Raw genomic sequence first — 25,458 nt, 5'->3', positions numbered from 1 at the left:
TAGGACTTGTATGATGCAGTTGAAAATGTTTTGGACTATTACAAATAATTAATAGAGTATAATGTTCTTTCAGCTTCCATATCGGTTATCCTCACAAGGGTCGTTGATTGCCCTTTACCTTCAAAACATCACGTTGATCAATGTCTCTGTATTTCCTCAGCAGGCCAGCTTCTACCTCCAGAACCTCCACGGCCGGTAGCAACCCCTCCACCATCTTTTTTAAATCCTCCCACAATACCAATTCCGACACACTTCAACTGTGGAATTGCAAAGACCACTCCTAGTTATGAGTCGGTGTCAGGTACGTGAAATTACTATATATTTATTTATGTGTGTATATATATATATATATATATATACACGTGTGTGTGTGTATATATATATATATATATATATATATATATATATATATGTATATGTGTATATATGTGTATGTATATATGTGTATATATATATATATATATATATATATATATATATATATATATATATGTATATATATATATGTATATACATATATATGTATATATGTATATATGTATGTATATATATACATATATGTGTGTATATATATACACACATGTGTGTGTATATATATACGTATGTGTGTGTATATGTATATATATATGTATATATATGTATGTATGTATATATGTATGTATATATATATATAAATATATATATATATATATATGTGTGTGTGTGTATATATGTGTGTATATATATATATTGTATATATATATATATATATATATTTATATAACAATGATAATACAAATTTTAATGTTTTTGACCACGTCATTTATTGTAAAGATACTTTTTTAGTGGTGAACACGTTTTTTATTTGGGAGAGAAAAGTCAACAACAATGATTTGTTGTTCCATCTTAATTTTAGAAGTTTGCTATGTCCACATCCAGCTCACCCACAAGTATATCAGGCTTTTAATTAATCTTGTTAATTGAATCTAGTCGCTTTAAGTCCTGCAATCACTTAGTATAACGATCTCACACAAACCAGCCAGCAAAGTTTGTGAACCAATTAACATTTAGCTGATATAAGGTTTGACGACTAGACATAAAACCAATGGCGGCAGCCAGTGAGCTGTTCAGACTCGTAACCGATGAAATGGGTAATGATTCTCCCAGCAACGAGCACTTTTTCAGGTGATCTGTCTTATTCCAGAATGAGGTGGTATTGTAGGGCGTCCTGGCCTGGTCCCCAACGACAAAACATCCACCCCCTTTTACTGTCAACTAAAGCGAGAATGGAAGCGATAGATTAGCATGTAATGAATGCTTGAAACGAAGCCCAGCCTAAAGGCACAAGTGAAAGCTGAATTGGTGTCACGTCATGCTTGTTGCCGTCTAACGATATGAGAAGTCGACCAAGTTTTGTCTTTGGTGAGACAACCATTTGGTCATTGAGATTTTATACGTATTTGTCTGGGATTTGTTAACTCTATTCCAGACTCTTCGCCCTCTGCATCGTTGTTGGTGCTCTACGTCATCCTCGGTTTGATGGCGGGATGTGCAGTGTTCTGTTGGTGCTGTTGGTCGCCCGGCTGGTTTGTATGGCGCATAAGTATTTTTCGTTTTTTGCCGTGCTGCAACGCCGCTTGCGCCTCCTGTCAACTCTGCGCTCGCAGCTGTACTCAGAGCAAGGACCACTGCCTGTCAAAAGTCACGCCGCAATCACCTCAGAATGGAACACCGGCCGCTGGGATAGCTAGTAACGTAGATGAGACTCTTTCGGCTGCAGCATTTTAGAAGGAAAGGACATTTTAGTAAAGACTTCTACTGTGAGCAGCAATCAGTGATTGCCAAACATGGACAGCGTCAGTAGTGACCACAACAATTTTTGGGAAATGCTTCAAATAAAATAGTTGAAAGCATTTGGCAACAGGAAAAAACTGTTCATGTGCTTTACGTTGAAGTTTTTTAGAGAAGTATATTTGTTAAATTTCTCAATCCTTAGAGCATGTTTCATTCCTCATAGGGATTCTTTTTTAGGTATAGAGTTTGCTTTTTCAAACAATCTGGCGCAGTTAATTGGGTCCTGTTTAAAACAGGTTTTTAGGATGCATGTGCAGAAAAGTCCCGATCTTTGGCCCAATGTCAGACATCGACGCATCAAAAATAAAAAGACACCCCCCTGCTCAGCACAGCTGTTCTCCTAAACTTCCACTCCAAATAGCCCAATGTTATTCCACAGCAGGACGTTTGGACGCAGAGAAAAACATCGTTATATTTTCATTGACCCTGTGCATTGATATAGTGTACTTCCTTTCGTCTATTTAGTAATTTTGTACCAAGCATCGTCAATAGGTTTACACTTAAATTCGTGTCTATTATGACCAACTGATCGCCTGTAAAAAAACAAGATATGGAGACAACTCACATTTCTCCACCTTATTTGCAGAGTTGATGTGAAAAGTGGATAGAATCCAAAGTACTAACTTCCTATTGAAGGTGCTTTGTATATTTTGTACTGTTCACTTTTATTTAAAACTATCATCCTGCAGTATTTGTGTTACTTTCTTTTTTCTTTTTACATTTTACCAAGCCTTTCTATCAAATAGCATATGTTTAAGGTTTATGAATTTATTATCTAAGCAAGCGTTAAAAGGTTGTAACATGTAAAGTTTACTTTTTCATTATTTGTAAACACATATTTTAGTCTGGCCATTTTGACAAAGTACCTAGGTGTTGGGAAGTTTTAGACTTAGTGATACTCTACTTAATACAGTAATTTCCCAGCATACTTTTTGCAGGAGGGTGACAAGATGCAAAAACGATAGCTCTAAAAGTAGTAATTGTAATTCCAATTGAATTGCTATGAGTGTTTGTGGGGTAAAACTGACTTAATACAAGTGTGGGCCCCTAAATGAGTTGATTTTGGCAAGACGATATGCTATATAAAGTGTAATGTAATCTTGATCTTTGCGATAATTTGACAAAAGCATGCCATAGGTATGTTTCAAAAGCACATGGGAACTGCCTTAGAATATGAAAGAAACACTCAATATGTCTTCTTTAGATTGTCTTCTTCAATGTGTGTCTCAGATAGTGTGATAGGTGTGGAGGGGCAGCCACGATTCATGTCTGCCAGGCAAACGGTCTTTGTTGTGGACTCCAGATGGAGTAGCTGTGTAACATTTGCTCCAGCAGCCACATTGTGTGTTATGTGACTACACACACACACACACACACACACACACACACACACACACACACACACACACACACACACACACACACACACACACACACACACACACACACACACACACACACATATACAGAGCCCAATAGTATAGCCTTTTTAGGGTTTTGAGTTGTGCTGCAGGTAGCTCACACGGCCATAGACCTGAACAGAAATATAGTGTTTCAAAGTTCTATGTTACTGGGCAGTATCACGTGAATGTAAATTTCTTTAACCAATGGAATTGTACAAGGAGACACACAAGACGTGTGCATCCATGGACCCATGAGGCAACACTATGCATGATATACGTCCACGCAATTCACACATAAAGTTCACTCAGGAAAAGGTCAATGCTCCAGCTAAAGGTTTTTTTTGTTTTTTGGAAAGATTTGTTTCACAATTTACGTGAACTTAATGTTTATAATCACTTGTAGAAATTATGCAGTGACTGAACGTTATCTTAAAGTTTAGAAATGGTTTTAGTAAGAAATTGTTTATATTTGAGTGTTTTTCACGTTAGAAAATGGTTCCTACCAGCCTTTTGCCATTTGCCTTTTCATTTTCTCTTTTCTGTTGTGATGCAAATGACTGGCCCTAAAGCAGGTTATTTAGTGACATGGGTCAGCTGGTAAAGAGAGATATTCATAATGACCTAAAACCAGGGTGTTATCTGAACTAGCTTCAGAGCAGTTAGTAGCAAAGTCTGTTGTTCTCATTGACTCAGACAAAGTAGCGCGCAGTTCTTGTTTGACTCAGGCCTTGTCAAGACGTCCATAGATTCAGTGTGTGTTGACCTTGGTATCCACCAACAACCTTTCAAGGTAAATCTCTTTTCAGCGATAAACAGCAATTAAGAATTGTTTTCCTCTATCCCATTGTCGCTTTGATTTGGCTTTGTATAGCTGACTCTTTGACCCCTGTTAGCTATATAATTGGATGGTTCATGTTTGTACAAGAGAGCCTTAAATGCAAGAACATTAATGGCTTTTCTGATCTTTTGTGAACAAGTGAAAGCGCTGTAAGACAGCTAGAGGAAAGAAGTTTGAGTGATGAATGACCAACTTGGGTTTTGGGGCCTAAGAAAATAAAACAGAAGTAACAGTGCCAGTTTAAAATGTTATGGGTGAATGGATGGCATGTTTTATCGGTAAAAATGTATTTTTGAACACAGTATACTCACACTGTCACTTTTGGTCAACTGGTAGCGCAGGTGAGATGCCTCAGAGTCAGTTAGGGTGATCAATTTCAATCATTACTTAAACTATTTGCGTGCCAAGGGTTATTGTCACAACCTCCTTATAGTCGTGCCAAGTGAAACCTTTTGTCTACTGACAAGTTCCAGAAGCCATGTGGGTGGTCAGCTCTACTTGGGATCTAGCTGGGTTGATGACTAACTCTGACTCTTTAAAACAGGAGGTCAGCCTTTAAAAAACTCGGAGGGTTTGAACAATTGGGTCGACACAAGACTCAGTCTACTGTAGTGGCAATACAAAAGCAGTTTAACGGCACTTGTAAAATCTCCTAGGCAGGACTAAGTAATAGTTTGTTAGCACATCTACTTTACATTTTCTGCATTTTTGTTTTTTACATTTTCTAAAGAATTCATTTTCAACTAAATATACTTTTTAAGATCTAAATGAATATTTGCGAATTGATGTCATAGTTAGTTTGGAAGGGGAGAAAAACACGCACAAATACATTCAAATAGAAAAATAATTTATTGATGTTTAAAAAGAATGTATCTTGGGTTTTTGTAAAGTGCATTATTTTTGCATTTAATGAGTGAGACGTCTCAAACGGTGTTTTAATATTATGACTAGATGACTGTGAATGGCCGCTCCTTTGGTCCTTTCATTCGTACGTCCAAGCAGTCCTTGTTCATGTTGCACAATAGTTTTACGAGCAGTCCCCGAGAAAGAATTCAGCTTCTCGAAGCATGAAGTCGATTAGACAAATTTCTTAGACCTTGGACCTTTGCGAATGTCATGCTCTGTTCTTTCTCCTGCTTTATTTCCTCCACCTTAACATCGCTTTGTGTCATGGGTATAAAAGTTCTCTGCTGCTCAGCCATCATGACCATCTCTGCATCCATTGGTTCTCCTGAAGAGAACGGGTGAGACACCTTCTCAACCAACCCGATGACAGTCCCCAGTACTGCAAACACAGAACCCATCAAGTAGACCTTGAGGAGATACCGATTGGGTTTCTGGCTGAGCATCTCTTTGGAGAATTGTAAAAACTCTTGCATGCCGTCCATCTGTAGTTGTTCTTCATCTGATATGCAAGAGTTTGCCAAAAGCTCTTTTTGCATCTAGGAAATAATCAAATATGATGATGAGAATCATTGCAAAAATGAACATTTGGTTGAAAGTCATAGAAGTAAGCGTAATTATGATCCAGCCACAATTTACATGTTAAATGATTAATTTCACGTACACGTTTACGAGTTGGGATGTCCAGCGAGATAAGTTTGTCTTTTATAGCAGGAATATCAAACACCATTATAAAAGTAACAGTTGCCCTTAGACCAGTTGATATTAAAGTCCATCATCCATTCAAGATGATTATGGATTTTATGATGTATACAGTTAACAATGAAAATGATCATACCTCTCATTTGCTTTATATTAAACAACAGAAATGACTACAAACTACTAATAATTATTAACTTTTACATATTGGAATTTGGCAGCAAAAAGCTTCATCCAGACTTAGAATTACTAGAATTTTAAGAACTGTGCATTTTCCTTCTATCTGAGTTCTTCATTTCTACCAAACGGGTTTTATTCCTACGTTAAGCAATTAATGAAAGAAAACTCACTGTTGTTGATGATGTTGAGGAGAGGCCCATCTTAATCATAACTTGAAGTCTGTTTGCAGAACTTCTCATGACTCGATACTATGGTAATTTATATCCACACTGTCTCCACCCTTACTGGACCAGTTGCTCAATATTCATGAGGCGGCCACGGTAGCCTAGCCCATGTGCGCTCTTTGGGCTGATGCCCAATTCTCATGTGACAAAACGCCCTCGGCCCATTCAATCTCATGTCTGCTAGAACAAAATTCTATTCTTCAATTAAAGATGCGTGGCACGTTCTACGGTTGTCTGCCATTATGTGGACACATTCTCAGTTAATGTGAACATAGATTCAAATAGTATCAGTTATTTTGTTGTTTATAAATGGCGACCGGAAAAATGTTACTGTTTTTGCTGTCACTTCATTTCAATTGCTGCTCTAAAATGTCACAGTCTCCTTCCCAGAATACACAATTTGTTTTAATTTTTTTGAATTTCTTTTTCTATCTGACATTCTAGGGCTAAAGTAAAGTAAAGTAAAGGCCATTACCTATTTGAAAAGTGTAATTGTTTATAATATATGAAATACATTGCCCATATTTTTGTTTTTCACCATGGTGGTGTCTGACTATATGCTCAATATCATTGAAAGGGATTTCCTCAATGTTTGCAGGCCTGCGATGAATGACTTCCACTTTACCAGATTCAGAATTAGAGGAAAGGTTGTGCATACTTTGTCACCTACTACTCTGACCCTTAGACTGCTGTTTTCAACTGTGGTCAGAGTGGAATTGCACAGCACTCAGTCGAACAGACACACAAGTGTTTGTCATAATATGACTAACAATGGGCTGTACGTGAATTACAATCACTATATTGCTTGGTAAACTGCTATGTGGTAATCTGTGCTAAACTCATGTGCAATATCCCGACATCTCCTATATTGAACCAGATGGGCATTTGGTCAACAGGCTTATATTTAAGGACAGTGTTTTCATAATAATCATATTTGTTCATCTATCCATGAAGCCTTGTAATCTCTTTGAGTTTGTGTTGAAAGACAGAAAACACCAAGTTGCTACTTACAAGAGGTGAAACAGCTCCACAAACTGCAGACATGACATGACGGTACTTGTCTGAGTTGTGCGTAATCTGAATTTGTGCGCCAGTTGAATCACAGTACACACCCTGTGCTTGGTATTAGTAAGCATGTCTGTGAAGAATACAGGAAAATTATGCGTGAACATTTAATTGAGCCTGAAGCTACATTTGCACTCAAGCGAGTAAACCTTACCCCTCAGGGCAAGAGTGTGCAGATCATGTGTGTTGTATTATTTTTACTATTGCTGAACAACTCAACACATATTATAGTAATCTGAATGTTGATAACGTCATCGCAATGTTAAACTCTGCCGACATCTCATGAAATACGATTATACCCATCCAGCTAACTCTTACATCTTTATTCATAATTTCCATTCAAAGTAGAATAAAAATACTTAAAGCATGGACATTGACTACATGAAGTATTTATAACTGTGTTCATGTGCATGTGTGTTGATTCATGGAGTGAAGGGAGTGGTGCCAAAGGGTGTGCCTCTGACACACGCACTCTTTCATATTGTCCAGGTGAGTCTACAGTGTGTATAAGTGCAGCAGATCAGCAACGCGCACTAGCAGCCCGCATAGGCTTCGACTACAAGGTGACTCTTGCTTTTAAAAGAAACAACAACAACTATGAATTGCTTTGAATCTGTTGCTAATCTTTTCATTTGCTTTTCTCTTCCAGACCTGTAAAGGAGCCGTTAGGAAATGGCCCTACTTTTAATTCTTACTGGTAGGATTAAGTTTCTTCCCTCACTTTTCCACCTCTCTTCTCTGTTGTCTTCTTTTAGATCTAAATCACACTTTTTTCCATAAATAAAAGGAATGCTAAGAATGAAACCAGAAGCCATCTAATGTACGACGCATACCTCACGCAAAGAATGAACCTGCATGCTTTCTGTCATGACGGCACTTGTTTAAAGAGTTATTATCTCACACGGGGCTTAGTTTGTGCTTGCTTTACCATTCGTACAAGGCTGATTCCTATTTTCCCTCAAAACGGCAACACAGTGAACTGGAAGAACAGATTTTATCAAATCACTCACTTGATGTAGAGTACGATATACTGAAAAAGGCTACATAGACATTCTTTCATTCATTCATTTCCTTAACCGCTTATCCTCACAAGGATTGCTGGGGGTGTTGGAGCCTATCCCAGCTGATTTTGGGCACCAGATGGGGGACACACTGGATTGCACAACGATTCACGCTTACACTCATAGCTCGGGGAAATTTAGTGTTCAACTAGCCTACGTGCATGTTTTTGGGAAGTGGAAGGAAAACGGTGTAACCCGGAAAAAAACCACGCAAGCCCCAGGGGAGAATATACTAACTCCACAAAGTGAGGACCAACCTGGGGTCAAACTATTGACCCTAGAATTGGGAGGCTGACACGCTAACAACTCGACCATAGACAGACAGAGAGATCTTTTAGGTAGATTATAGATACTTTCTAAGCAGTCTTCTGTCATTCCTCCCTCAGCCATAGTCGCAGTATCTCACGCTCAGACTGACTGCTCGCGAGGAGCTTGTTACCCACGTAGCAGTGACCTACTCGTGGGTCGGGCTGATCAGCTCAAGGCCTCATCAACGTGTGGGCTGACGGGCGCCGAAGTGTTCTGCACGCCATACCAACTGGTAAGAGCCGGCAACATTTGAATGAGATCTGCCAACTCAGACAGCTTTCTGATTACCTATTAGGCTTTTATGTTAATGCCTCTTGACATGTTCAATCTCCATTAGAGGTGCACGGTAACTTACTGTTTTCTCTGATCACGATATGCTAATTGTCAAAGCAAAAGACCACAGATTTTTTTGTGTGAAACAGTAGAACTGTGGTGGTTCACGGCTGACAGGTTGGAAATATGGGAAAAAAAATAACTGATTTGTCTGAGTACCTGTACAAAGACATCACATTTGTTTGTTTCAACTGTTTATACATTCCCATTTGTCCATTTAGAACGCACAAATGTATGTATCAATTTAAAAGTTGAGAGTGGAAAATGTATTCAGTGATCTTAAATATCTCAGATGTGTGCAAAATAGTATGTGATCTTATTAGAGTAAGTCATGCCATGATCAGAAGTCCTATTTTCATTGAAATCTTGGTAGAGGTAGGTGGTAATTACAACATGTGGCAAATAAGGGAGAGGTCACAGTGAAAACATGATAGACACTTATACAAAGGCTGTGGTAATTTTGGCTAGACTGCCTGATGCCGCTTTGCCAAACAGTCTCATTTCAGTGCCTGGACTCTCATTTTGCAACTTTGCCCTTTTACCACCTTTTTCTTTTTTTCTCTTTTTTTATCTGAGAGCTGTCTGCAACACCATGTGCTAAACCATTTGTACGCTCAGCACATAACGTTTTTCACGTGTCGTGGTTTTTGCGGATTTTGCGGTAAATTAGTATTATAAATACCTCAATGGTACCAGTACAGATAAATATTTGAGATTATTTTCATTTTTTTATTTAATGCTTTAATTTTAAACTTTGTATACGTTTATACTCAAGTTGAGATTTATTTAATCAGGTCAACCATCAGACCACTGGCACGGATTGAAGGCAAAAGGTTCATGGCATGTTTGCTTGAGGTGAACAAGAATTCTGCCAAAACAACAAACAATTAAACATAATAACTCAAATAAGAACATTACCTGGATCAGAGTTTACTGAAGAAACGTGTTGCACATTGTATTGGTGGTCAAATCGACTAGACATTTGATTCCCTAATCAAAAGTAATCTTTCTTTTTTCCACTAAATATGAAACAAAAAATAGATAATAAGCAAACAAACTAATTCAAATTCAATCATAGATAGTGTGACCTGACGCACGTAGACATGATGCAAAATGGTGAGACAGTGATGTTGCAACAATGAGCAAATGCGTAGCAACTTTTCCCTGGTGGATTGGTGGCCAGTCTATTACTCTCTGTGCCAGGGTTAGAGTCACTTCCCACATGTAGAGGGAGTTGCTAAATATTGACTTAACTTGCAACAGGAGTTGCTGGGATGTCACCACTTCTACACTTTCTATTCACTTGATGGCGGCAAAGCAAATTTATGCATCGCTGATCACTAATAGAATAGAATGGAACCCACACAGGCTATTCAGCCAGCAGCCCTGATTAATATTAGTATACGGAAATGCTGTTCAATGTAAGGAAAGTTGAATATTCAATTATTATTGTTCAGGGGAGGATAAAGTGGTACTCATGTGGCCACCCTTTCACCCACTATGCTGATCAATACTGCATATAAATAAATGCTGCTGTGTGTCAGGAAAGTTTAATATCAATTATTGTGCTTGTTCTTCAGGGGAAGACAAAGTGCTGCCCATGTGACTCCAGAAACCCAGATGGGCCATTGGCCCACACTATGAAGGAAGTGCTCTCAACTGCTGGGCCAGAGAGATGGTGGCAGTCTAAGAAAGGTGGGCAATTACCTTTGTAAGATGCCAAATAAATATGGTACATTTTTGATGATTGGTGATAGATGACTGGAGATTCTGTAGATGAGAAGAATGGAAAAAAAGAAAAAGTATACATTTACACACACTACACAATTAGCTGTGATGTCATGGTTTTCTTTTATTGTTTTACTGTAGAATTGACTCCGGTATCAATTCAATTGGACCTCAACAATCTCTTCAAGCTTGACAACCTGATCCTTAGCTTTAAGGTGTGTAGCCACAACACAATACATTTTTGACCTTTGTTAATTTTGAGAGGGTAATTAATTTCCTTTTATTTTTATTTGATTGTAGTGTAAGTGCATGTATAATTTCTGAATATAAATTTATCTGCAGGGACCTCGACCCAAAGCCTTGATTGTAGAGAAGTCATTGGATAATGGCAGGACATGGCAACCTACCCTCTACTTAGCTACAGACTGCCAGAGATCATTTCCAGGGGTCTCTACAGCTACTCCCCTTTCTTTGGACCAGATATACTGTAATTCTCTGCCCCCTACTGGAGCAAATCCCTATCAAGATCACACAGTAAGGACTGCTGCTATAACACGAGCTGTTCAGTTACCGGAGTCTGTCTCAAGGTTCCATTCTATGTGGATGTTACAACAAAATAATTCTATCATATTAATCTAAAGAAACAATAAATCAACCAGGGAGTTTGAAAATGAAAAAGTGCAACTCAGCATTTTAAATGCGAAATACTAATATGAAGTATTCTCTTTTCCAGATTGAGTTCAGTCCATTGCGTCAATATGCTTATGTTCCAGATCCCAATAGCCCCAAGATGAAAGGTAAGTGTTTGTGTTTCTTTGAAATGTAATACAGGAGGGGAGTGGGTTGTCTAAAAAAAAACATAGTGTACAAAAAACAACAGCAAGTAAGGAGCCATTCCCTTGAGTGACATATTGTGGTTTCACTGTCCAATCTTTTACATCTTGGGCTATGACAGAACTAAATGGCTTTTGTCTGAAATTTATTTTTCTCCCAGATGTGACTGGCTTGACGGGTTTAAGGGTCACCCTGGCCGAGTTGGGCGACGTGCCTCAACAACCAGGCAGAGCGCTGAGTCATTTTTTTGCCTTGAAGGAGATGAAAGTAATGGGAAGCTGCATGTGTCATGGCCATGCCAGTCACTGTTTGCTGGAGGCAGGCAACAAGGTCTGTTAAATGCGGGTTAACACCAATTTTCATCTCTGTAATGATTATTGCTTGCTTGACTTGAGTGCTCTAAATATAACCACCACCGTTTCAAACAATCCTCAATTTAATAACTACAGGTGAGCCCTCAGTGTGACTGTCGGCATAACACTGCTGGTGTGAACTGTGAGCGCTGTGAGGTTCTCTACAATGATCTACCCTGGAGACCTGCGGAGGGGGGTGCCACTCACACCTGCCAACGTAAGACATAACAGACTCTTAAAAAAAATTGAATTTATAGTAAAGTAATAGCTGCTATTACCAGATTTCTACCTTTAATTTTTTTTCAAATGTTCATTGTCAAATCAACAACCAAACAACCATTCAACAAGAACTATATTTCAATATATTTTTATCTTCATTTATAAACTGTTGATTTACATACACATAGCTTAAAGAATATTCGTTTATTGTGTTCTTTTTGTACACCTCAGGTTGTGAGTGTAACAACCATGCCCAGAGCTGTCATTTTGAACCAGTTTTGTATGAAGCCAGTGGGCGGAGGAGCGGAGGTGTGTGTGACAACTGTTTGCACCACACCATGGGACCTAATTGTGACCAGTGTGTACCTGGTTACCAGCTGAATCCTAACAGTCAGATGGATCGTCCAGACGCTTGTATACGTAAGTCAACAGGAGATGCTTAGTTGTGGGCTGTCCAGTTTATTGATTGATATACAGCAGGGGTAGGGAACCTACGGCTCGGGAGCCATATGTGGCTCTTTCCATGGGTCAATATGGCTCTCCACTAACTTGTGAGGTAAAATATGGAAATAACTGATGAGAGAGCAGAGTCCCGAACGCACCAATAGGAGCGTCACCTTGACACTGTGGCGTTGAGACGAGCTCTAGCACCACTTTAATCATAATTTAGTTTTTATTACTCTTCTGCATGTATCATCTCATTAATACTGATTGATTAGCAACAGCATAAAAATGTTGTCAAAAGAATTCAGAGACTTTTTGTGAAAAAGTGGTGAAATGACAAAAAAATATGCACATTTTCATATATTTTTACTTTTAAATTCTGAGAATGGCTCTTTAGCAATAACATTAGAAAATAAGAATTGTTTATGGCTCTCTCTTTCAAAAAGGTTCCCGACCCCGGATATACAGTAATACCTCGACATACGAGCAATTTAAGATACAAGTAAAATTTTGAGCAAATTTATCTTGAGATACGAGTAAAATTTTGAGCAAATGTTTATCTTGAGATACGAGTAAAATTTTGAGCAAATGTTTATCTTGAGATATGGATAAAAATTTAAAACAAAATTAGATTTAAGTTTAGTACAAGGTTAGATTAAACTTATTTTTGAGTGTCTGCATCGGAATCCAAGTTCATTTAAATTTGTTTCTGTTATGTTACGAGCGCGTTGCCGTGCAAAAAGTCTCCCCCCTCTCTCTCTCTGTCCCTCCTCTCTCCCCTCGCGAAATCTGTGTAATTTTAGTACTATTGAACACATTTTAGTACTATTAAACCACTAGTTATTTGTTACTTTGTTAATAGATGGTGAATTAGAACAGATAAAAATGTTTTTCCAATCCAATATCCTGTTTTTGGTGTTTTTTCAGAGGGTTGGAACGAATTAATTTGTTTATAGTTCATTTCTATGGGAAACATTAATTTGAGTTACGAGAAAATCGACATACGAGCTCAGTCCCGGAATGCATTAAGCTCGTATCTCGGGGTACCACTGTATTTTTTCCCACCTAAAACGATAGTATCTTTGCATGGACTTTGTACGTTTTGCCCTTATTTTAGCTATTCCCCACCAGGTTGTGTTTGCAGTTCTGAAGGAACAGTGAACGGGGGACGGTGTGATGACAACACGGGCTTATGTCAGTGTAAAGTCAATGTGGAAGGCCCACGCTGCGATAAGTGCAAAAGAGGGTATTATGGCCTTTCTGCTGCCAATCCTATGGGATGCTCAAGTAAGTCCGCTGGTTATTTATTTTTGGGGAGACATGCGAGTCAATTTAGACTGAAATAAATTTGATACAGGCTTCCCACCACGCTGCCCATTTTCCCCAATCTAGAGTGTTCCTGTTCTCTGGAAGGATCATTTTCAGGAGACTGTGATCCAGTGACTGGTCAGTGTCCTTGTCGGCCACACTTCCATGGCCAGAATTGTGAATCGTGTGCAAGAGGTTACTGGAAGCCACCACAGTTTCAACGCTGCGAACTCTGCAGCTGTGACCCAACCAAATCGCTTAGTGATACATGCGACCAGGTTTGACCTCTTTCCTACAAACATTGCGACTTACTCCTCTAATAAAAAGAAAGACTTATATTAGTAAGTCTGGGTTCGATTCCCACTCGGCGGCCGGTGTGATTGTGGTAGTCCATTTCATTGCGCCCGTTTTAATACTCTGCGATTTCTCACTTAATTATAGTGTTTTCTTATTCATCTAATTTGAGGAAATAAAAGTTTTTTTCTACTTCTCTTTTCAGTTGACAGGTCAGTGCCAATGCAGATCTGGCTTTGGAGGTCGAACATGTACTGATTGCGCAGATAACATGTACGGAGACCCTCTAATTGGCTGCAAGCGTAAGTCATATGAAACCAAAGAAATTTGCACAAAAAAAAATTGAAACTCACTTTTCTGATGATTAATATTTTTCATTTGTTTCCCTGATGCTCTCAGCTTGTCTCTGTGACCCTGAAGGGACCCAAGTTTGTAACAAACAGACTGGAAGCTGTCTGTGTCGTCCCGGCATCACGGGGGCCAGATGTGACTCATGCAGTAGAGGACACTGCGAGTCTTTCCCTGCTTGCAAAGAGTGTCCTTCTTGCTTCTTCTCATTAGATATACGACGAAAAGGCCTCACTTCAGCCATCGAGAGATTGATCCCAAAAATCCCATCTCGTCCAGGAGGTTCACCTAATCTTGGAAATTTTGAGCCCCGTATTCGAGACCTAGAAAGTCGCCTAAATTCGATACGGAACTCGATCTCCCTTCCTCCAAGTTCTGCAGCCAAGATTGATGATGCTCTGTCCAAACTCAACAAATTAAGGTCTTGAAAGTTTTCTGTTAACATTCATCTTAATCATTACGTGTCATGATGATAAATGTTACTACTGGAGTGGTGGTTTACACCTGACCTCCGTATTGGCAATGAGATTTAATTATCATTCTGCGGAAGTGTGAATGTGTGGTTACATGTCTTCTTACAACCCTAACCGGAAGTTATCTCCGGAGCCTAAAACTCAGAAGGATGAACGGTGTAAAAAAATAGATGGATGTATCGATAGATTGATGGATAAATGAATAGATTGCTACAATATGAATGACACATCTTCTCTGCACTCACTTTGTTCCATTTGTCTCACAAGGGACCAAGTGGACAAGGTAGATAATGACCTCACCCCATTGACACTCAAGCCGGATATGAACAAAGAGCTTGACAAACTTCAGAGCCTGTTGAACAACCTAACTGGGGACTACAATATCAAAAAAGATGCCATGAAAAACACAATCACTCCCAACAATGCAGGTTAGTGATTCAAACTACAATTTTACAGTCTGTTAGACACAATTAAAACAGCATTCTAATGAAGATTCTGCCTTTTCAGGTCAGAAGGTGTTCTAACTGTTCTATTTCCTGCTTGCGATGTGACAAACTCATCAGGTTGCTCATAGTTTTTCTCTCATTCAGGAGATTTCGCGACCATAAAAAACGCCTACGACGATTCTACGGATGCCTCGAAGAAAGTAAATACCAGCACAAACACGGTAAAGGAATCAGCGGATCTCAGAGAAGATATTTTAGATCTTCAAGATAAAGAATTTCCAAACAACACGAGGGATCTCAACAAACTACATCAGAACATGGCATCCCGCCCAGACCTCACCCCTGCTGCTAAAAAGGTACCAAATATCCACTGATGTGTAGTACAATTTTTCTCTAAATGATGAATATTTCACCAGGTGTGTGGCAGTGTTCGGTCCAAGCCCTGTACCCCACTCATGTGTGAGGGTGATGACTTGTGTCCCCCCGAGGGATCATTGCCGTGTGAGAAGGGATCAATATGTGTTGGTGCCTTGCCACTGGGCAAAAGGGCAGATGCCGACGTAAAGGATGTCAAAGATCGTTTGGAAAAGCTCAGTAACAAGATTACAGAGGCTGCAGAAAAGGTACAAATTTATATTAATGCCATTTTTGGTTTATGAGACGCACCAGACTATAGACCACACCCAACAAAATGGGATTTTACACAAGAAGACATGTAGCCACCACTACCCCTTTTTTTAGGTTTCTCACTGAGATTACTTCTTTACGTTTTCATTTGCATTTATTGAATATATGTACTTAAATTGTATTTTCTTTACAGCTTCAAGACACACAAGAAGTCACTGATGACATCCGACAGTCAACTGACGACCTGTCCAACAAGATAAGACAGACCAAAGGCGACCTAGATGATGACTTGAAAGAGGCGCAGGATATTGTGAAAGAGCTCAAAGACTTCCTGTCAGGTATATTTATTTGTTGTGGAAAGGGAGCTTCATATCAATTTGCCTTTCCAAAACAATAGCACCATTTTACCCATGTTATTACCTACAGTTCAAATTCATGGCTCATTTCACTGGATGGGGAGGTAGTTTCCAACTTACTAAATTAGAAGTCATATTGTTCTTAAACAATACCTGTTATTTCTGCATCCAGACCCATCATCCAACATCACCCACATCCAAGATGTGAGTGATTGGATCCTGAAATCCAAAATGCCTTTAACCCCTGCTTTACTAAAGAAGAAGCTGGACGAGCTGAAAAATCTGGCCAAAAACTTACCTGACAGTACGTCCATATTAAATGAGTCAGGCCCACCATTGGATGAAGCCAGAAAACTGTTGCAAGAGGCTGAAGATACCAGGTGAATGACTCTTTTTAACACATTCAGTGCTAGTACAGCTATATAGAATTCACAGATAATGTGTTGCGGTAAAAAAAAAAGAAGCTGTTAACAGCAATTGACTTGAAATCCATTCAATCCACCAATGACAGTCTAAGAACTGTCTAAGAACTAAGAATGAGGTTTCCTTTCTACCATACAGTACAATATATTCTGTGATTAGACAAAACTGGACCTTCTAGCCTTGAAAGGCTTGATTTTGAGTGGGATTTGTCTGAACCTGGCTCAAATGATGCAAATGGTTTGCTGACTGCTTGGAGAGACATTTTTTCAATTAATTGACAGGGACGCGGCACAAGGAGTGAAGGATGATGTGGATGAACTACTGGCAGGTTTTGACACATTTGAGGAATCCATCTCTGACATGGAGGACAAACTGCAGGACAGCATGGATTCAATAGACGACTTGAACAGAACACTTACTGAGGTTGGACAGAGGAAAATTTCAGTTTACCAGAGCATTAACATGTCTAGGATGATATTAAGGCCAGAGAAAATCGGAATTACTCTATAAAAAGTCATTTTTATCATGTTTTTTTTTTTTCATTTAGACCAAAAAACAACTGAAGCCAGCAGAGAAGACACTGGATGATGTATCAAAAATTCTTGATCCAATCAAACCCCAACTAAATGAGCTCAAAGACTTACTCCAAGAAGCGGCCAATGATGCTGAGGATACACAAGTAACTGCAACAGAAGCTGAGGATGAAGCTGCTGCTGCTGATCAGGTCACTTGGAGATCATAAAGAAATCAGGGGATATTATAAATACATTTCTTATTCTGCAAGGTTTTAACAATGTGCTCACATGCTAAATCAAGATGAGATTTTTTTATGGTAAACTGTTAGAACCAGTCACAATTTCACAATTAATATTAAGACAAGGCACCAATGTGTGTACGTGTGTTTAGGATCTGCCGTTAGTGCAGGAAAGGTTTGATCGTCTCAAAGAAAAGGCTGCTTCTGGACCACCTCCTGGAACTGAGGGACCAGGGGCCGAACGGCTTGAAAAGCTAAAGCAGGATGCTGGGATCCTGGCCAATGATACTGAAAGCATGTTGAATGCTCTAGAAGGTAATACATTTGCTACATATGGTGAGGCCAGACCTGTTTTTGCAAACCATTTCTATCTATCCAAATACTTTCCATTAACTGCAAATGCTTTGTCATTGTCAAAGGAGTACATTTTGTGAAAATCAAGTTTCAACTTATTTTTTGTTGAAACATTGGGATTGATGAACTTACCTGGTCGATTTTGCTGACACCATTGGTCTAAATAGAAATAAAATTTCCATTTGATAATATCTCGTGACTCCTAAGACAGCTAAACTCATGACAAATTCTTTGCCTCCTTACAGGAAAAGCAGATTCATTGAAAACGCTGCAGGACGAGATTCTTCAAAAGTCCTTAAAGCTTGAGGGACTCGATGGCAGGCTTAAAGATCTTGTGAAACAACTTCAAAAGAAAGGCACTGATTTGGAGGATTGCCTGGGCTGAGGAGAAAATAAGCATGCCACAGGACAACCCTTAACAGAATCATTGTTCACTAAGGTAAAAAGTCCTTTATATACCCCTCATAAACTGCTGTTACAGGTCTCCATTATCTTGCACATGTTCTATGACGGATGACGAGGATGTCAAAGTTTCGATTTTAGTAACCTGCAAATTGATAAAATTCTTTTACAGTGATCTCTTGAGAAAAGTCAAAACAAAATGTACCACATTTAAGTGAATATAATTTAGTGTCCCAAAAAGTTGACATAATTTAGTGTGCTTACATAGCCAATTCACACTGACGTTAATGTTGACATTCACCTTTAAATTCAGCAATCAAAGGGGATTCTGTGTATTATGGTGTTAAGTAAAATGTACATTAGCAAAATTTAAAAATGGTTCCTCTTTTTTTTCCTCATTTTTTTTACAGTGTTTAACCTATTTAATTTTGTTTCATTCATATTTCAAATGGTGTCAACTTTTCATTGACACCCTGTACTTTTATTTATTTAATGTTTTGCTATTTTTGCAGAGCCCATCATATTTAATAAAAGATTTACTTGTGGCTCCTCATCATGTAAAGAATTATGACTGGTTTTACATGGTAAAACAGTATCACAAGAAAAAACAAAGCTAATCTACATTTATTGACAAAATAAAATACGTTCAAAAAATGCATTTCACTACATTGGTCATTTTTAGAGCATATACCAATTTGTGGCACTTGACAAATTTATTTACATTGATACATATTCCAAACCAAACAAAATGAATGATTCATAATTACTTGTTTACTGTGCACTAACTAAATTGTAATTTCCATGTGCAACCTGTCTTGCCATCAAATGATGTGCAATTACAGAAAAAAAATCAATGAATGCAGAGAAAACTCATTAGCCTGAAAGTAACATGACGATATAGATGCCATCTAAGAAAAAAGCAAAAAAGCAAAGTGCAATACAGTGTTTTACAGTTAATCATCTCATCTCATCCCATTTTCTGAAGCGCTTTATCCACACTAGGGTCGCAGGGGGTGCTGGAGCCTACCCCAGCTGACTTCAAGCCAGGCCAGAAGAATACAAACAACCATTCACGCTCACACTCATACCTAGGGGCAATTTAGAGTGTCCAATCAGCCTACCATGCATGTCTTTAGAATTTGGGAGGAAACCGGAGTACCCGGAAAAAACCCACGCAGGCCCGGGGAGAACATGCAAACTCCACACAGGTTGGACCGACCTGGATTTGAACCCAGGTCCCCCACTGTGAGGCCGACGCGCTAATCATTCAGCTGCCGGGCCGCCCCCCTGGGTCCATCAGTCAATGGAAAATATTTTCCTCAGATCAGAGGGCAGAAGTGCCGAGCAGTAGACATGCTGACTGACATCTTTAAACCAGGACGAATGCCACTTTGTGTTGTCAGCTGAAATGAGAGTTTTGGGGCAATTTCAGCACACGCAGTGATTTTTAAACTAAAAATTCTACGAGAAAGCAAGAAAAGCCTTTACTTACATTTGAATTGTCTTGTTAGCTAACCAATCACATGATAGAACAAACACCAGACTGAAGGGGCGGGTCCTTCCTCTTAGCCACGGCACCCAGGCTACAACACAATTCATCTTTAGAGGCTCATACCGTATCAAAGGTTATTGAGTGTCGGAGCATTAATTACCTTACTGATGACATATAAGATGTGTTATTTTCTGATGAGTGGACTTCTCTTGGTTCTGCAAGCAGATAGTTGGGTTCACTATGCTGGCCTCTTAGCGGAGGGCAGAGACTCCTGTTGGGTTCAGAACCACTGCAAGTGAGATGATTGGAGGCATGGAAAGGATTTCCATTTGGGTCCAAGGTATGATCGTTAGCATCGCAGGATCGTAGAGAGTCGCTGTCAGCCTGAGAGGAGGTCTGGACAATGATGTGGGGCAGTGATAGAGCAGAAGAACCGAGATCCCTGGAGGACTCCTTTAGTTTCTTCATTTGATAGATGGCGGCACTTGCATTGTAGGCTTGCTGTTGACAAAGAAAATAGTTAAAATTTGTATTTTCACTGTCATGTAGAGTTGCAAAATTTTGATTGGACAGGTCAAACTGAAATATATTTGACTATCTTGACTTTACTATTGTCAAATCAGGAAGTGAACGAAATAAGCAATGATTTGCAATGTAACAGTTTCACAATAAATATGCAACATTTCGACTTGCTAACCTTCCACTTAGATTTGGCAAAGTTCCGTTCCATCTGCTCACACACAGAATGATAAATGTCCAAATCTTTAGCTGTTTGTCCAGCAATCCTGTAATACAGTCAGTGATATATTTTAATAACTTGTCATAGTTGTATGTAATATCTCCTAAGGGGGAGACTCACCATGGGTGCCGCAAGGCCTGTTCAGTAGTGAATCGTTTCAAGGGATCTTTCTCCATCATATTTTTAACAAAGTCTATCGCTGTGAAAACAGAATGCATACAGTGTCCCATAAGTTTTGATTCATTGAAGTTGAACAAAAAAATCAAAACAGGCATAGGAAGAAGAAAAAAACAACATCATATGATAGTTTTTAGTCAATTATTTTGTACCTGACTGGGAAATGTCATCCCAAAAGGGCGAGTGAAAGGCATAATCAGCTCTCATGATCTTTGAAAACAGACGTGTTTCATTATCTTCAAAAAACGGAGGGTATCCGCATAGTCTGCAAAACAGAAACAACAGAGTCAAAACTTTCCGTTATAGAGTACTGTTTTGATCTTGAATACAAGGGGTAGTAACAAGTATGTCTAAAACCCAAAGAGACAATTATTGCACTAATCATGACAGAAGTACTTACAAGATATAAGTAATAACACCAATGGACCAACAGTCAACTGTTTTGCTGTAAGGTTTTTGGGCCAAAACCTCTGGAGCTATAAAATAAATTGAAGACATATTTATTTACACACTTACATAGAACAATGTCTCCAAAATGTATTGTCCGAGCAATAGCAATAACTTAATTACTTTTTTATTTTGTTTAAAAGCAGAACAAATTCACAAGTAAAAATATTTTCATTCAATTCTATGCAAGCCCTACATAGTGACTTACCAACGTATCCTGGTGTACCGCATGCCGTGGACATAACTCCATGCTCCAATGTCTTTGAAAGACCAAAATCGCTGACCATGATCTTTGCATTTTCATCCGTACTATAGTAGAGCAGGTTTTCTGGCTGCAAGGAACAAAAAGATAAACATGGGTGAGTACAAACTAATAAATAATATTTTGCTACAAACTTGAATGTGTCATTGTAAACTGTGCATGTGTGTTACCTTCAGGTCCCTGTGGACAATGCCGTTTTCATGCAGATAGCCGACAGCCTCGAGCACCTGTTTAATCACCATGCTTGCGTCCTTCTCGGTGAAAACACCTTTATCTAGAATCCGATCAAATAGCTCGCCACCTGAAACCCTGCATACACATGAAAAGTATTATTTGTATTTTGCATACCGAACAACGGGTCAGAAGAGTAAACCGTAATATCCACTTACAACTGCATGACAAGGTAATAGTGTGTTCGACTCTCGTAAAAATCTTCTAGCCCGACCACATTGTCATGCTTTATCCTGAAATCATATTAAAGACATTTAGAAATGAATGCAGACCTTAGCAACAAAATTCCACACATAAATTGTAAAGCCTTTTAAAGGTAAAAAAAAAAAAACTACATACTTGAAGATTACGTACTTAAAGAATGTATTTTAAACTACACTTTTTAAGTTGTGCAAAAATCTGATGCAATCCTTTTTAAGGTTTTTTTTGTTTTTTTCTCTCTATATGCATATTCAAATTATGTTTTACCTCTTTAAAACATTGATTTCATTTTCCAGGTTGCTGTGAGTGAGGTGCTTTTTCTTCAGGCATTTTAATGCAAACAATTTCCCCGTTTTCTTCTCTCTCACCATGAAAACCTCGGAAAAGGATCCACTACAAAAAAAACAATGGAAAAAAGTTAAGTTGGGTCATGAGGTGCATAACAGGCAAACTAATCATTAAATCTAATCACGTAAAAGCCTCTCTTCGATAAGACCTTGCATCTTGTTTTTGTACTTTTCCTTTATTTTAGCTAATATAATGGACTAGAATAGCAAAATGCAGTAGAGTACACTTTATTCATATAGGACACATACAGTCAGACTCCTAATCCTATAAGGAAGTGGAGCTAGGATGTTCCCACACTGCTCCATGCTGACGTCACTGATCAGGTCCAGACACACAGAACACTTATTCACAGCCAGTACATGATAAGAGTACTTTAAGCAGCTTTGTGCCCACAAGACAGCAATGACATAACAGGCTTATAATTAGGAGAACAAGTGTTTCATACAGCCAACGCTGCTGCATTATATGTTGTTGTTGTCAACTTCATGTCACAAGAGGCCCGTGTGGCTGTCGTGGGAAAGTATCTCCTTTTTTAACTCATGCAGGCACTTCATATAAATACTTTATCTCATCATATGTACTATTCCCACTCTTTTGAGTGTAAAAATCAGAACATATATGCATTTTTTTCCAATTCTGTAGGGTAATTGGAGAACATACTTGGACTTTATCAAATTGGGATGAAAGCCTCTGCTAGCGAGTGAGGCTGATTACGTAGACTGCATAAAAGGTTCCATTAATAAAATCAGATCGAGGGAGGGTGAAAAGCGATTATCTTTAAACCTGTGCCACTCTTAGCCTTGGGTGTCCTCCTTTTGAAATTTGGACTAGGTAGTCAGGTTCGGTATAAATAGCAGTGTTAATACGGTGGCACCCTGTAACCACCTTGACATCTCAAATTTTCTCATCGGAGCATGTAACACTTACGATCCCATCTTCCCCTTGAAGTCAAACACATCCTTGATGTTGCTCACAGGTTTCTTCCAGTTGCAAATGATCTCTTTCCGCCCCATCTTGGCTCTGACGTGACCGTAGACTCCTGAAACAAATGCGACAAGAAACATTAAAATGATATTAACTAAGTAATTACGGGAATGTTACATATTTTATAAATGCATGATGTACGTGGAGTACGCAAATGCTTTTGGAAAGTAGGAACTAATGCATTGGTAAGGAATTTGTGGAAATGCTAATTGTATATGGCCACTAGTCATTGACTTGGGGAAATTGTCTGTCTTAACTTTGTGGACATATCTTATTAACATAATTATATGCTCCCTAATGGTGTAGAGGTTTTCTCGTCTGACTTTGATGCGGGCGAACACAGGCTCAATTCCCGCTGGCGGCAGTATGATTGTGAGTATGGATGTTCGTTTGTCTCTGCGTGCACAGTATGCAAGATGAAGGAATGAACGAGACTAAATTCTAATAATAATATTTTTACTGATACTATATGAAATAGGGGAAGTGTTTGATCTATCTCTGAACTTTTCAAAGGAAGAACTGGAGAATAGGATCGGCGTCCAACGACCGGTTTCACAACCAATGTTCTCTTCGGTCTGCTTACATAAATGGGTGCATGTCCAAATCTGAGGTCAGTCCCTGGTAGGTAAAGCCTTTTTGTTCCTGTCAGTTACACAACCTCCCAAAAAGTAGCGGATTAAAGAGCTAAAAAACAGTGGTTGGTTAATCTTCTGACATGTACTCTGCTTGCCCGCCTCTTAGGGTTAGGGTTAGCTGCTCCTCTGAGTCTGGTGCAGGGAATGGATTAACACCTGATTCCACGATGGAACTGGGTCGGGGTATAATCTGAACCTCACTTAACTGTGAACATTTAAAAATTCCTCGAGAAATGCAACTTTTGCATAATGTAAAAGTGGGAATACCAATTCTAACTGTAATAATGCTTACATTAATAATTAACATATTATACTATCTTTCTATACCCCGCAACCCTAATAAGGATAAAGCGGTTCAGAAAATGAGATGAGATCTTTCTATTCAGACAAAAAGTTTTTTTGTCTACATGCAAGTAATACTTTTGTTGTGTATAAAGGTTTCAAAATAACAATTTTGTTATGGCCTTCCAAAACCTGAACAGAACACCGACCCACCTCACTCCAACAGGAAATAATTTAAATCAACATTGATTTTTTTTAAAAAATTTATTTCAAACCATAAGGTTTTCCACTAAGCGGGAAATACTATGCATTTCACCTTTAAAAAAAATAGAGGTAGGGCTACGTACATCTATCTCTATGTGCAGCATATGCATTAAATCAGTAATGTTTTTAATCGAAAGGTATAAAATATCTTGCACAATGAGTCATTAAAAAGCGAAAAGAGTCAAGCAACTAACATTGCATATATATTGCAAATAGCTTTTTACCTTGTGGAGTGGTGAGAGACAGCAACGCCGCTGAGGTATCCAAAGACAGACCTGACTTTTCCAGGTAGTGCGAGGCATTTACAAGCAAGGGGGCGGAGCTTCTTTTCATTCATAACCCCCGTGCACAGCTCGCAAGACGTTAAATAACTAACTCACACAGTCAGCTTTTACTGTACGCTTTGCAAAAAAAAAATAGCTTGTGCAGCATATTAATAAAGCCATTATGCCAAATGAGTCGAAATAACCACACGTATATAATAGGCATTTCTATTTTACATGGTTTCTTTTTTTATTTAGGACAGCTATAAAGACAAAGCACAGAAGTCTGGAAGTGCACAAATATAAACTATTGATCTGCCAATTTTGGTAAAAAGGCGATTAATTTCGAATAATGATAATAATGATGATGATGATCATCATAATATTTATAATAATAATAATGATGATGATGATGATGATGATGATAATAATAATATTGGTGATGATGATAATAATAACAACAATAAAAATATAAAAAATAAAATAATGATAATAGTAATAATAATAATAATTATAATAATAATAATTCTTAACATTCTAATAATAATTATTAGCATTCTAATAGTAATTATTAGCATTCTAACAATAATTTTTAGCATTCTAATAGTAATTCTTAGCATTCTAATAATAATTCTTAGCATTCTAATAGGACTTTCCCACTGTAAATGAAGACTGACAGATTTGCATATAATCCTAGTTTCATTAAGCATAGATTGAAATATTCCCCCCTCTATTGAGTACTACTTTTAAAAGTAATTTAACAATTTCATTCAGGATTTTTTAATTATTATTTCTATTATTATGACTAGAATCTTAAGTGCCAACCTTTAAATAACAGCCCACTGTAGTGAATGGTGTTCCTAAAAACGTTAACTAATCGTTAAATAAATAATATTAAAGTGAGGGTTTTGAAATGTGACGG

General features: G+C 38.3%; 3 protein-coding genes across 4 annotated transcripts; 1 reads left to right on the top strand and 2 right to left on the bottom strand.

The window, feature by feature from the left end:
• The first annotated feature begins 235 nt into the window (after nt 1-235).
• lamb3 (laminin subunit beta 3) lies at nt 236-18,869 on the top strand. Of its 2 annotated transcripts, none has more exons than XM_077602523.1 (24): nt 236-301; nt 7,635-7,708; nt 7,795-7,842; nt 8,593-8,747; nt 10,429-10,543; nt 10,718-10,791; nt 10,919-11,110; nt 11,310-11,373; nt 11,571-11,740; nt 11,860-11,980; nt 12,214-12,402; nt 13,558-13,713; nt 13,819-14,012; nt 14,234-14,330; nt 14,428-14,797; nt 15,117-15,277; nt 15,440-15,651; nt 15,712-15,918; nt 16,116-16,260; nt 16,451-16,658; nt 16,983-17,124; nt 17,249-17,425; nt 17,608-17,770; nt 18,055-18,869. In XM_077602523.1, the coding sequence occupies exons 3-24, from the start codon at nt 7,818-7,820 to the stop codon at nt 18,192-18,194; spliced, it is 3,477 nt and encodes a 1,158-aa protein (XP_077458649.1). In that variant the 5' UTR covers nt 236-301; nt 7,635-7,708; nt 7,795-7,817; the 3' UTR covers nt 18,195-18,869. The 2 variants fall into 2 exon arrangements, with proteins under 2 accessions (XP_077458649.1, XP_077458650.1); XM_077602524.1 differs by lacking the exon at nt 236-301 and adding an exon at nt 3,325-7,133.
• g0s2 (G0/G1 switch 2) lies at nt 4,901-6,073 on the bottom strand. The gene is made up of 2 exons (XM_077602558.1): nt 6,027-6,073; nt 4,901-5,516 (listed from the first exon to the last, which is right to left on the bottom strand). The coding sequence occupies exons 1-2, from the start codon at nt 6,063-6,065 to the stop codon at nt 5,127-5,129; spliced, it is 429 nt and encodes a 142-aa protein (XP_077458684.1). The 5' UTR covers nt 6,066-6,073; the 3' UTR covers nt 4,901-5,126.
• LOC144075480 (calcium/calmodulin-dependent protein kinase type 1D-like) lies at nt 18,818-24,566 on the bottom strand. Its single transcript, XM_077602536.1, has 13 exons — nt 24,498-24,566; nt 23,036-23,147; nt 22,028-22,153; nt 21,718-21,792; nt 21,499-21,637; nt 21,275-21,398; nt 21,020-21,095; nt 20,772-20,884; nt 20,563-20,641; nt 20,401-20,488; nt 19,864-20,204; nt 19,704-19,794; nt 18,818-19,614 (listed from the first exon to the last, which is right to left on the bottom strand). Exons 2-12 carry the CDS (start codon nt 23,119-23,121, stop codon nt 19,731-19,733), a joined length of 1,311 nt encoding a protein of 436 aa, XP_077458662.1. The 5' UTR covers nt 23,122-23,147; nt 24,498-24,566; the 3' UTR covers nt 18,818-19,614; nt 19,704-19,730.
• Between the last annotated feature and the right edge of the window lie 892 nt (nt 24,567-25,458).

The sequence above is a fragment of the Stigmatopora argus genome, chromosome 6 (assembly GCF_051989625.1).
Source record: "Stigmatopora argus isolate UIUO_Sarg chromosome 6, RoL_Sarg_1.0, whole genome shotgun sequence".
Classification (NCBI taxonomy): Eukaryota; Metazoa; Chordata; class Actinopteri; order Syngnathiformes; family Syngnathidae; genus Stigmatopora; species Stigmatopora argus.
The sequence above is the reverse complement of the archived record's forward strand: the minus strand, read 5'-3'. Positions and strand labels throughout refer to the sequence as shown.